Source organism: Sebastes umbrosus, chromosome 19, assembly GCF_015220745.1.
Source record: "Sebastes umbrosus isolate fSebUmb1 chromosome 19, fSebUmb1.pri, whole genome shotgun sequence".
Taxonomy (NCBI): domain Eukaryota; kingdom Metazoa; phylum Chordata; class Actinopteri; order Perciformes; family Sebastidae; genus Sebastes; species Sebastes umbrosus.
In genome coordinates this window covers 16599679-16613409 of record NC_051287.1, presented here as the reverse complement: position 1 = coordinate 16613409, position 13731 = coordinate 16599679, and the positions used below count along the sequence as shown (strand labels likewise).

General features: G+C 41.0%; 1 protein-coding gene across 8 annotated transcripts in view; it reads left to right on the top strand.

The window, feature by feature from the left end:
- Positions 1 to 918: 918 nt before the first annotated feature.
- ank1b (ankyrin 1, erythrocytic b) overlaps positions 919 to 13731 on the top strand; it is a 93676-nt gene continuing 80863 nt past the window's right edge. For 3 of the 8 annotated variants that reach the window (XM_037752637.1, XM_037752630.1, XM_037752629.1), the window contains exon 1: positions 919 to 1999. In XM_037752637.1, the coding sequence (XP_037608565.1) occupies positions 1874 to 1999 (126 nt within the window). In that variant the 5' untranslated portion in view covers positions 919 to 1873. The remainder of the gene's footprint in view (positions 2000 to 13731) is intronic. The other 5 variants (XM_037752631.1, XM_037752635.1, XM_037752634.1 and 2 more) reach the window with 3 other exon arrangements.

Here is a 13731-nt window from a genome sequence, read left to right as displayed (position 1 = left end):
AGTGGGCATGTCTGTAAAGGGGAGACTCGTGGGTACCCATAGAACCCATTTACATTCACATATCTTGAGGTCAGAGGTCAAGGGACCCCTTTGAAAATGGCCATGTCAGTTTTACCTCGCCAAAATTTCGCATAAGTTTGGAGCGTTATTTAGCCTCTTTCCCGTACGAATGACATGGTTGATACCATTTGATTCTGGTTTTCGAGTTTCATTTGATGCCAGTATCTTCCCTCTTCCCCTAGCTTTAAAACTGAGCCAGCTACAACCTAAAAATTGCAAGTTGTGTTAATGCATTGAAGAAATTGGTGCCGTTAAAAACAAATTTGCATTAACGTGTTATTATCACGTTAACTTTGACAGCCCTAATTTATACCATTTTAATTTAATACATTTAAACTGAAACTATCAGGACAACATGATATAGTCTTCATAGGAGTAAATACTGTAACATGCAACAGGGCTGGGCGATATGGCCAAAATCTTCTATCCCAATATAGGTTATTTCATATCTTGATAACGATATACATCGTCATATAGCATGTTTTCTGGTTATTCAATAAATAAATCGTCTATATAAAATAACCACATAGTAAAGCCTATAGTTTGGTACTCTACTGTGTGAATTAAATAAATACTTTTTACAGAAATTGCTTTTATGGACATCAAAACATAGACCAGTCACAATCTGCTTTTATCAACTTTATATCACAATGTCTGTCCATGCTGTTGTTTACTCATCTGCAAGCTGAATTGCAACATCAAACGGCCATGCATGACCTCCCGGTGTGATGGAAAAAGGGAAAGTGGTGGAATGAAAAGCAGAGGGAGAGGAGGACATGCAGTTTTTATGAAGCATTCATGTTGTTGATGTTTTCCGCCCTCTCTCCTTCTGACACTAAAACATGAGGGAAGTAGGCTAGTGTGGATGTTAATGTGTTGCACCATGTCTCCTTGCCACCTTAACATCAACCCTTTGATAGTCAAAAAGTGACCCAGGCTGTGTAAAGAATCATGCAACAGAAGAACAAGCAATCTGTACATTTAGATTAAAAGATAATGTCCTTTTTTTTTTTTTTTTTTACAAGCTTCCATCTCTCTCACTGCTGTCCTTTTCTCTCCATCTGTTTCCAGGTGGGAGGTGCCATGGAAAAGCCATGGTCAGAGAGAGAGAGAGAGAGAAGAGAGAAGATGTGCGAAAAATAACAATTTGGAGGCATTCCTCATCAGCGTTCGGCTCCCCCATCTTTTTGTACCTCACTTATACTGCAAGACGCAACAGCAGCTATTGTGAAAGAAAAAGCCTTTAGCTGGAGAAGAGGAGACAACTGGAGAGAAAGAGGAGGCAGAGCAGCGGGAAGAGGAGGACATTTGACAGATTAAAAGGGGGAGAGCTCTGCAGCAGGATCCCCACCGTGCCTCGACACAGGACTGCGTGACTGGTCTGTGGAAGCAGAAAGGGAGGAGAGAGGAGAGAGGAGAGAAGGGAGGAAGGTTAGGAAAGAAAGAAAGAAGGGGGGGAGGGGAGGCAATTCAGCGCAGTGCAAGCAGACTGGATGAGTAGCAGCAGCATCAGCACCACGAGCTGTAGCATCGTTCTTTTGTGGATGCTGGAGGCAATCCTGTGGCTGCCGTAGCATCAATATCATCCACACACACTCACACATATTTGGACACAGACGTCTCCACTGCTCGCCTCAAACGCACACATGTCGTGGTGGCCACCAGAGAAGAGGTAGTGAGCGACGGGGCTCGGGGGACGGAGGGGAGAGGGAAAAGGGACGACTGGTGGCATCGCATTCAGGAGGAGGGCTGGAGCGACGCCGACTAGAACAGTAAAAGCAGCAGCAGCAGCAGCAACAGTAGCAACGGCACCATGGCGCAAGCCGCCAAGCAGCTCCGTAAGACCAAGGACCTCGCTGAGGCCGCCGCCCAGGAGCAGCGGGAGAAGGAGGAGGAGAAGATCAAAAAGAGGAATCGGTCCAGGGACCGCCGGCGCAAGGTATGGCTGACTTGTCTCAGGAGACAAGGGGAGGTGACGGTGTTTCTTTACATCCGTCTACCTGTCTTTCTCTATCTCCCTAGGGTTCTCTCTCTCTCTCTGTCTCTCTCACTGCATCTATTGTGCAAGATTAGTGAGAATGCAATTACACATGTGTAATTACACAGCTGGTCTTGCGGCCTCAGCTGGTATACGTGTATGTGTGTGTGTGTGTGTAGGCTAAACCAGTCAAGCACATATGTATGCTCTGGTATATAGGCTGCTTTGCTTGGTCAGATATGTAGCCTTAGGGGAATGAAAAAGGAAGCAGATGATGATTGGAGTGTGACCAGTACAGGCTGTTGGTTAAATAATGTCAATTTTCTTTCCCCAGCATTTTTTGGGGGGATTTCATCCTTCCATGGGTGCAGCTCATTCATATTAATGCAATGCAAGTTCAGTGTAGACTGCACTTTGCATTGCATTTGTATGCATATAATCCCATCAGCGTTAACATGCTCTGCATGCAGGCTTCTGTTCTTTCCCACGAAGCTGTGTTGAGTCTTAGATTTGGCGTCTTCCCCCAGATTTCTTTTTTTTTTTCTTCATTGGGGAAGATGTAAAATGGAGGGGGAAGATGGAGGTACACTCTAATAATAGATGCAATTTTAACCCATCTGTATATATCTTTCAGGGGAGGGGGGGTATGTTTGTGCTACATGTATTTTTTTTTTCAATCAAGAATTCCAAGCTAATATTATTTGCTGCTAAAGTAATATTTGTTGCGTAGAGAATTAATATGTAAATTTGTGTCACAAACTAGGCACGCAGAATATCATCCCCTAGGCATGAGATCTCTCATCCTCCCTCCCTGCACTCTCCCACTCTGGTTGTGCCTTTAGGTGTAGGTTTTATTGGGGTTGTGCCGCCTTTGCACTCATGCTTGGCGGCACTGATATGATATTCTATTGTGAGAGGTACTTGTTGAGTGGTTTTTAAAAAAGAAAAACTTTTATGAATTTGATCCCATAGTGGGAATTACCAATATTGTGCCATTTACTATACAGAGGCTCAGTTTTCAGTGCAATGCCATCAGCTCTCAATTGCTTTCTGTTCCTCTTGCAATATCTCAGTGTGCACATATTGATGTGGAGTTTGGTGGCAACAGAGAATAGACAGGTCTTTTTTTTATATATTCACTCTGTGAGGTGTGTGTGAATGTGTGTGTGAAACTTAGAGAATGAGCATTTGTCTGACAGACACAAAGGGAAAGAGCTATAGTCACAAAAATTGAATTTGCAGAGAGAGAGAGAGAGCTTGGGTGCTCATGGAGTGTAATACCTTTTGCTGTATTAATATTCTTTCAACCTAAAACAGATTGTTTGTCCTGACCGCAGAGCTTTGTGGTTTGCTAACGGTTTCCGAGGCCATGAAGCAGGCTTTTAACAGTTTGTTTTACTGGTTTACATTTTGTCGAAGATCCTGGCAAACTGTTTGGATGAAAATGTGGCAATGTAGTGCATTATTTTTTTTGTTACAGTAACACGGAAGCATTTGTGTTAGCTGTATATTGTCAGCAAAACATGCCCTCTTTAATATCCCACATGCACTATCCTTATATATTCTTAGATCTTTCATCTCAAAAATCTAATATTGTAGGTAAAATCGTACAATTTCAATTGATTTTCGATATAGAAGAATATGCAGAATCTGATGTAATTAGCAAATCCTTGTTCTATTTTAGCAGGAATGACAACAACTACATCAAATGGTTACAAAAATGACTTGGTATGGATACCATTTTCTTGAGGATTACATAACTCCACCATAGATTGGATTATGTTGGACAGCATGAACTGATCTGGTCATTTCATTTTTGTTGTGTACCAAGGTTAACTAAGAGTTTGGTTTTGGCAACTAAAGGTTGACTTAACTTTGACTATGATTAGGCAGTAGTAACAACTTTGCTAAGATTATGTGAGGTTTTGGAAATAGTTACTACAGGTGTGAACACTGAACGCACCGAGCTGAGAACTGACGGAGGTAAAACGGGAGACATTTATATCTGTCTCAGGCAGACAATGGGTGCACACTGGTTCTGGATGTTGCTGTACTGTTTTCCTTTGTTTCTTTCTGATTGTATTAGGTCATCGTGGGCAGTGAGCAAGACTGCTTGATGGCAATATTGGATTTTTGCATCAAAGTTTGTCAAGTATTTATTTAAAAAAGTAGCCAGAAAACAGGCATTTTAATTCTGATTCATTTTAGGTAGGCTCTTCCTCTTCAAAAATCTTTGAGACTTGTTAAAAATAAAATGAATGAATACAGATTAAATAACTAAATTTAAACTGTTCACATGATATATATATATATATATATATATATATATATATATATATATATATATATCTTTTTTAAGATTTTGAAATCGCTTTTTTAATGCCAGAATCGATATATTTGCTTCATTTGAGTCTATACGGAGGTACAAGGAAGTTATCGCTTTCTTTGTTGTAGTCTGAGTAACGTGACGTCATATCCATTCCGTATTCGTCACCAAAACAAACCGCAGCCATCCGCCGCGAGCCGAAACGACAGAGTAGAAAACGTCAGAGGGTCTGCATGGATACGACCTGCACCGTCACATTTAAAATCCAAAGTGGTAAACACTACACACACAGTAATGTATGGAAACACTTTGGGTTTCACACATTGCCAGGAAAAGCAGAGCTAGACATCATGGCTAAAGTTGCATGCTCACACTATCATTGGACAGGAAACGTTATCGTGTTCCGGTAACATACGGTCAAGCCAGCCGCCACTCGCATCTCCGTGGTCAAAAAACATTACATGTCCCTTATAAATTAAAAAGAAAATACCACTAATTTGTACATTATACATGCTGAAAATCAAACATTTTTACTGGATTAATTTAGAGATTTTCCAAAGTAAAAGTCCCTAGAAGTATATGATTCAACTTTTTCTCATGGTCCAGTGTTTAAAAAGTTAACAAAAATCGCAATAAATCGTAATATCGAATCACAGTACTTGTAGAATCGCAATACTTAAAAGTCAAATTGGAACCCAAGTATCATGATAGTATCGAATCGGGAGATAGGTTCAATTCAATTCAATTCAATTTATTTTTGTATAGCGTCAAATCACAACAGAAGTTATCTCAAGACACTTTATATATAGAGCAGGTCTATGACCGTACACCTTAGTTTAGAGACCCAACAGGATCCACCAAGCGCGCTGTGGCCAGGAAAAACTCCCCGATTACTGGGAAGAAACCTGGAGCAGAACCGGGCGCAGGGCGGGCGGCCATCTGCCGAGACCGGCTTGGGGGATAGATACATAGATAGAGAGAGAGAGAGAGAGAGGGAAGCAGCCACAATAATAGCCTAGCAGCTGTAATAGCTAATACAAGTAGGACTGATAACACAAAACCAATAGTGGTGGATGGAAAGAGTGATAGTACAACTATCGGAATTGATGTCATTGGGTCGTCCTCAGACGGGCTTTCAAGCGGAGCTTCCAGCTGTCTCAGTCCACCACACATCTGGCTAGCTCGCCAGCACTGTCCAGCATCTCTCCTCAGTACGTCCATGTGTGTTGGTGTGGGACTTCCCTGTGATCGATGCCCGTGCGTTGGTTCCCGCAGCATCAGCATGCTTGCTGGGAGATAGGTGTATCGTCCCAGCCCTGATGGCTGTGTGGACATTTTTAGTCATTAGTCATTAGGTTACTGAGCTGACTGTCACTGCAGGCCAAATGAAATGAAGAATGTTAATGCTATTTAACCCCTCAGCACATAATAATTTGATGCGTGTAAGCCAGTTTTAGTGCTTACTTAACGTTACTGCACTTAGCCCATCCACTGATTTTTATGCCATTAATGTTCGCTACCTTATTTTACTCTTCAAAAATCAATCAAAGCTGTTATGTTTAAGATTTCATTAATGGCCATTTGATTCAGATCAACTCTCCATCTCAACTGGCTCCTTTGTGAAGAGTTCCTTTGGCTTCACTGTAGTGTAAAACAAATATGCAAGCACAATTACTCAGTTCATAAAAAGGCCTGCAAGTTGCCAAAACAAATGTGCTCCTGCTTTGCTCCTGTAGTTATAATTTGATTTTCAAGTATAAATCAGCAAGAAGTCTCATCTATTTGTATCAATATCATTGTAAATAAGAAATAGATGAAAAGCAACACAGTGTTATTGTATTGTCATCCACAGGATTTCTCAGCTTAAGGCACATTTGATGCAGCAATAAGGAAGAACTTGTAGCAAATATGAACCCATCTCTGCTTCACTGCTTCTGCCTCAGTGGCTTTTCTCCCTCGCTCTCACCTCAATCATCAACTCTGTTCTCTGTGTATCTCTCTCTGAATCTGTCTTTCTCCCTCCAGTTAATTGTTGCTATGCACCCAGAAAAGAGTGAGGAAGCAAGTCAAAGAGACAGAGAGGGAAAGAGGAGTCACAGGCAGGTCTTAATGTTCTGTGGATGTTAATTAGCTCCATTCGATGTAAATCAAACTCGGCAGCATGGCATCTCTCTTCCCTACTCCTCCCCTCGCGCAAAGGTCATCCACTACAGTGCCAACGGAGATCGTATCATCATAACTCTGGATGGACTGGACAGTAATGCAGTTAGGGAATCCGAAAGAGAAAGTGCAGGAGCATTCTGCTAGCTCTGCTGGTTAAGGTGCAGAGTCGTAGGTTTGGAATAGATCAACAACCTTTGTCTGTCCTCATCTTTCCTGTCTTTTCTCACTCATATCTGGAAAAAAATATATATTTGAGAGAAGAATAAGAGCAGAAATGTTGCTGAGGCAAACTGAATTATATAACTAAATGTTGTTTTTTTTGGCTTAGGGGTGAGTGTTGCCAGGGAAGCACTGTGACTGAAAGGAAACACCAAGATAACAGTACATATATTAGTGGGAAAACGCATCGCGTATCTGCATTCATATTTTCTTCTCAGTCCAATAAAGAGCTAGGCTTGTTATTTGGTGTTCATCACAAAAGAATCAAGTCGGTTTGAAATACAGCTAAATGTAATGCATTGTGTCCAGTGGGCAATGAAAAGTGAAGCCAATGCGGAAGTGACTTTTCTTCTTTCTAATAGCCAGCAGGGGGCGACTCTTCTGGTTGCAAAAAGAAGTCTGATTGTATAGAAATCTCTGACAAAATGACACTACTTCTCACTTGATTTATTACCTCAGTAAACATTGTTAACATGAGTTTATCGTCTCAATCTCTAGATTGAAGACCTGTTCAATACAACATGATGTTCATTTAGTAAATATGGTCCCATTTAGAGTCAAATAGACCATAAAGCAGGGGATGCTTTAGGGCGTGGCTACCACGGCGTCGTTGTCCGATCTGGGAGTTGTCCGTGTTTTCGTCTTAGAACTTTAACCCTTGTGTTTTCAGTTCATGAAAGTTAATTGTAACATTTGATCATCTAAAAAATACCTTATTCAGCGTTCGGTTGTACGGCCAAAATGCCAAACTTGAGGCTTTAAAACTGTAGTAGTAACCATAGTCTATGATTGTGTCATAATGTGGAATAATCTGTGGAGTTTAATGCTTGGCCGCATTGACAGTATGTATTCTTGCCTCACTGGCTGTAGCCTGACCACTATGGGTCACTTTCTAAATATCATTGATCACTGGTGTTGTGTTTACTGATCACCAGTCACAACAGTCCAATGACTGCCATTGATTTATGCCGCTATGCATTATTGATGTCCCGATCGAGTTTTATCGGCCCTGTTCCCTATCTGAGTCCTGAACATTGGGTATCTGCTGAAGCAGAGTCCGATCTAATATATCTGTTATATTTACCTAAATGTTGATTAAAATATGTATCTGATACATTGAAATAATAGCTGTAGACAAACACACTCCTTATTTCTCACAAGCTTCTTCATCCAAATACTGGAGATCCTGCTTCAAAACTATAAAAATGATCGTCTTAAATTATCAATATGATGTGAATTAAAGTTTTAACAGCAGAATGCACCTCTTGAAATTTACGCAATCAGCGAGAGAGAAGAAGTATCACTCTCTTGGAGTTGTTATTGGGACTACAAAACCACTCGCGGTTGCACCACAAAGAGGAGCGTCTTTCCTCAGAAAACGATGTTTGGCCGAAGACAGACACCAGCTTTGCAGAGAGCACTTTAACCAGACAAATGTAATTTTGGCCTGTTATCAAGTTACTCACGGAATTAACATTAACTGATGACAGCTGATATGACCTGCTGCTGGCAACATTAGTCATTTTAAATGGTGAAAGTGATGGTCAGCGCCAGCTAAAAAGGAGAAGTTGCTACCTGATTCTTGGACATTTCTACTATGAATATAACTTTTTTTTTATTTAAAGTATAAAATCTCCATAGGAGTGTGAAGATTTGGTCTTACACCATAAAAGCACACCATTAAATAGGTTGAAAACAAACATTTACTTGGACCACAGTCATCTGGGGTGCGTTGCATACCAATAATCAATGCTTTTTACAGGCCAAATAATAACTGTGATGAAATAGAAATGGTGATAACATATACAGTATGATAAGAATTGAATAATGTGAATGAGGAAGTACATGAAAATGCTTCGTCATCTAGCGATTGTTTGGGTTCATTTTCAGTTCTCTGTAACCAATGAGATAGACTTGTCTGGGACATGAAACCTTTTTATTGTAGTACCTCAGCATGAGGCTCCTCTGGCATTTACATTCCCCTGTTTCCTCCAGGCCTGCACTTATTACAATGGATCCAAAGATCTGCTAATGGATAGTATGTGCTTTTTGTGTTCATGTGTGCACATGCAGTTTGTGTGAGCGAAATAGCAGAGCTTCGGGGTATCTCATTCCACTTTTATGTGACCTTATGGATACCCAAGCCTAATTAGCCAAAACCCTCTTCTGTCTCTCTCGCTCCCTCTTTCTTTGCCTCTCTGCCCACTTTTGTCCTCACACAAAACAACACATGGGACAATGGCATCGGTGATACTTTTCAGTAATGCCTAACTTTGGTAATTAAAAGTGTTTGTTTTAGACAAGGGGGACAATTAATCTGCATTTGGCTATTTTTAGAGCTTTGGATGCAAATTGATAGATCATTTAGGTGATTCATGTCATTGCAGTCCAATCCAATCATTCAAAAAACAGTCTAATCATACACTGAATCAGACAGTTTGGACTGAAACAGTACTCCTCTGACCACTGTGAACTGTATGAACATTTTTTATTTGAATTGATTTACTTCAGATAGAACAACAACAAGAAGCCCAGAGGATAACATGGAAGCATTATTGTGCTCCTTAGTCACACGACAAGTCTTTATGTATTTTCTATGTGACCGTTTTTTAGGGTACACACAGGGCAGCACTGGTCAAAGACTTGTTTCTGTTTTTAAATGCAGTATTGTATGCTGTCCCAGATTCGACGAAAGAGGTGGTATGAAAAGAATACTTTGACTCGCTGTGAGGAGGAAATGGAGTATGTTTATTTGTTCCCATGAGAGTGGAGCTCTTAAGGACGTGTCCTAGAATCCAAAGGACTAATATGTCTGATTTGTCCTTTTTTGTGCATTTTTTGGGGGTTAACCTGTGTATTGGTGTAGATGGATGTGCACGAGCCTGCATGCATGTACTCATTCATCATTTTTAACATTGTGGTCATTACTCTTAAAGTACACTTTTTGTTTAAAGCTTCATACATTGTTTGCCACTATGGAGGAAGAAAAAACATCAAAACAAGGTGACAGATTCATACTGGTTAGGTGGCTGGTAACAGGCTAGCCTATGTATGCTGTACATGCAGCAGACACAGAGCAACATTAGCACCCATTTAGAGTTGTGTTTGTGGCAATGCGAGAAATGTAATTCCAATTTCCACTGCCCTTATTGCTCTGTTTTGGTTGCCTCCGTCTTTAGCTTGGTAGATGTTTGCTATGCTTAACCAGATAGCTGCTACGTTTGTCCGTCTGTCGTTTGGTGCTGGACAGGCAATGTACAATGGGTTTATCGGAGCTTGCTTTCTGAAAATGTCTGTACGCAGGGTTGATGAGAGCTGTAAGACTCAACTGTATAGCTAAACTGTATTGTTGCTATAAAATGGGACGTGTATAACTTACGTTTTTATACGCGATATCAATTCATACATGTTGAGTTAAGGCTGGCCAACACTAAAAGGTTGTTCAAATCTTAGCAGATTTTGAAAATGTGACTGACCCCACACATAACAACATGTTATAAATTTAACGGTTTTGTTCCTAAAGTGTGTGGAGAGCAAAAAAATGGAAACCCCGCAAAACATCTTGGGATCAAACATGACTTTAGTGTAAACAAATATGGTGGACGATGGGCAGGAAGAATTAGTGAGGTTAGTTTTTGCACTACTTTGTACTGAAAATCCACGAAGAATGGATGGATGAAGTCAAGGAGAGACGTTGAATAAACACTCGGGTTGTTGCCACAAATGAACCAGTTGGTCCTCCATTTCTGAGGTCCATCTTACTGCTACTTTATGCTTCGCATTTAGCATTAGCTCATGCATTAGCCATGGCCACCATGATGGCACTGGTTGTCCTTCCGCTTCAGTCAGCTTGGTTCTCAATTGGCTATCGTTCTTTCCCCTCGGGGTTCCTCACACACAACAGGATATCCTATTGTAAATATTGAACATGTTTAATATTTACGTCTTGAAATCAGTGCAGCCAGGATGCACTTCCGAGCCGATGGGGGGATGTAAAAAAAACCTCTTAACATACCTCACACCACAAGAAAATCAGCGTGATTCTCATGAAGTGTGTACCCGGCATTATACTGATACAATTCCAGGTGGTGCAGGGTATGGTGAAAGCTTTTATATTGGATCAGTTCTTGAAAACATTTTTAGAGACATGATACGCATGTTTTTTGGCCAGACAACAGTAATAGGTATAGCGTAATAGTGTGTGGCTGGTGCCTTTTCATCCCCTTTGAGGAAAGGGAGGGCAGGATGAGCCAAGGTCGAGCAGAGCAAAAGCAGCACTCAGGCCAGCCCGAAGCCGCCACAGGCTATATTTACCTGCCAGCCTAGGATTACACTGCATCTGAGACCAGAGCTACCCATCTCTCTACACACCACTACTGTGTGCTTGCTAGAGCACCTGCTTCGATACTGTATCTGATGTTGCCCCGGATCCGTACCTGCTCAAACAACACCGGAAGATTCCAGAATAGAAGCACGATGGCCGATATTTATCAGATCTCTCTGAGGGCTTATCTGGGACTCGACTATGACACACATTTTGATCTAGAGATCAAAGTGATTTTAGATACGTAAGCACGCCTTGTCAGACACCTTTGATAGATATCGGGAAAGTAACTTTCGCTCTGTTAATGCAAAACTTTGGTACCCATTCTGACTGTGTACCTGCAATTCTGGTACATGTATGTCTTTAGTGTATGGACTAAAAGAAAAGCGTACTGTATGTGTATTATGTAGAAATTCATTAATCCAAAGTCAGACATGAAATCCTTATAAAGAATATAAAACAAATCAACAAAATCTGCCAATTTCAATTTGTAATCCTCACTTGAAATTCTCAAAAATGAATAAATCTGTACAAAAAAAAAACATGTGAAGCCCAATTCCAAGATATCTGGATAGATAACTGAATAATAACAAAGCTAGAATATTAGTATTGAAGTGGATGTTAATAGAATTTAACAGTTTTAGGGTTTACTGTGGCTTTTAGAGAGTCTAACCCTATCCTACAATAGCCGTGTTTCCATTCACATATATATATTCGCATTTAGAAAAGCTGAATGGAAACGGCAAAATTCGATAAAACTTTATCAATTGCAAAAAAAACGTTTTTGTGCTCGTTTGAGGTGATTTTTACCTTTCTAGAAAAACAGTTGATGCGCTAAATGGATTATGGAAACGCCTTTGCCGAATACATTCTGATGTTGCGAACGTTTAACTCACATGACTGATCAGTTGTTTCCGCTGTCAGCGTCTTCTCGGATATTCCTATAACATGCGATTGCTTGTCTTTGTCTCCTAACAGCATGAAACATGGCCAATACTAGCTAACATGAAAGAACAATTAAAACTTTCCCAATTGAAACAAATTCCTGAAGATCTCTCTCCATTTTTTATATCGTAAATGGATAGATGGCCGACTTGTTTTGTTTCCGATTCACAACCTCTACTTCTTCTACTACTCTCTTTATTAGCAGATTACAGTCATGCATAGCCTGTAGCGCCAACTTCTGACCAAACTACGCTGTAGCCAAGTTTAGTTAGCTTAGAATGAGCTCTTCATGTCTACATAGGGAGCGGGTTGTCTTCACGGAGTCCGTCACGTTGCATCGCACGTTTCTACAGTAGCCCAGAATGGACATACCAAACCTTTTGCCATTTTACGTTACTCGAAGGCCACCGTAGTTTTCCGTTATGCTTGGTAAGGGTGGGTATTCAGTTGGTTGCAATATGCAACCTCACTGCCAGATGCCACTAAATCCACTGGACCTTTAAATCTATATACATTTCTTTAGTAGTTTTGGTATTGTTTTGCAACAGTTGACGTGGTCAGAGAGTTCACTGTGCAGATGGCCCATTAGATCAATGTGCAGTCATGGAGTTCCTCAAGTGTCACAGCTCATCTGCCAGCCAGTACCTGTTAGCCAGAGCATCCATCACTGTTGTTAGCAAGGCCAACCAACGTGGAGCCCTGGCACGCAGAGGCAGGGGTAACAGCTGTAAATCTTTTGGCAAAATTTATTTTGACCCTGGGGTCAGTCAGCAGGCGTGTATGAAGTGACTGATGTTACCGTGGTGATTACAGTTTTGACACTGCATGTGACGGGATGATGAAGGGATGAGGAGATGGACGAGGGCATGCCATGGTTGGCGATGAGACCTCTGACTTGCTGCACAGATTGCCAGCTAGACAAATGCCAGAGTGAAAAAAAAGCTTGTTGCTTTAGGCCACACTCTGAAACTGCTGTGCATGGTCCCAGATTTATGTGGATGCTGAGTTTCATTTCGGCTCACAGTGCCTCTGATGAGACTACATCAACAGGAAATCATAAGTCAGACAGCAGTTTGTCTTCAAGATGCAAGGATTTAGTATTGTCATTATACAATACAGGATTGCACAATGAAATGTAGTGGTATTATTGCATCAGGGAGCTCCATTTCACATCAAAAGAGACATCTAAAATATACAACATTTATAAAAACATTGAATTTACATAATTGACTAGGGGTGTAATGCTACACAGAAGTCACGGTTCGGTTCATACACGGGTTTTCATGTGTGCTCGCCATACACACTATGGCACGCCAACCAGCTTGTTGTGCTTACCTCAACATATGTTCCTAACGGCGGAACCTGTGAGCTTTGGTTCCACATTATGTGCATCAATCTACATACCGTGTATTCTGTATGTGGCTGTGTGCAACGGATCGTGACCCCAGGACCCGTGACAGTTTGGCACAAATACACAAATGATTACAGCCCCATAATTGACCTACATACAGTATATACCTAGTACTATATGATGTAGTTGACTTATCACAGGTCATTAGCAAAATCAGTATCTTAAGCGCCGTTAATTCCTCAAGAATCATTAGAGGAAGAATGAAAGTGATCCGGACTGGCACAGTGCCACACACACACTGATATGCCCACAAAGAGCACACGCATACACACTTAGAGCAGGAGCTGGGCATTATGTAATGGAAT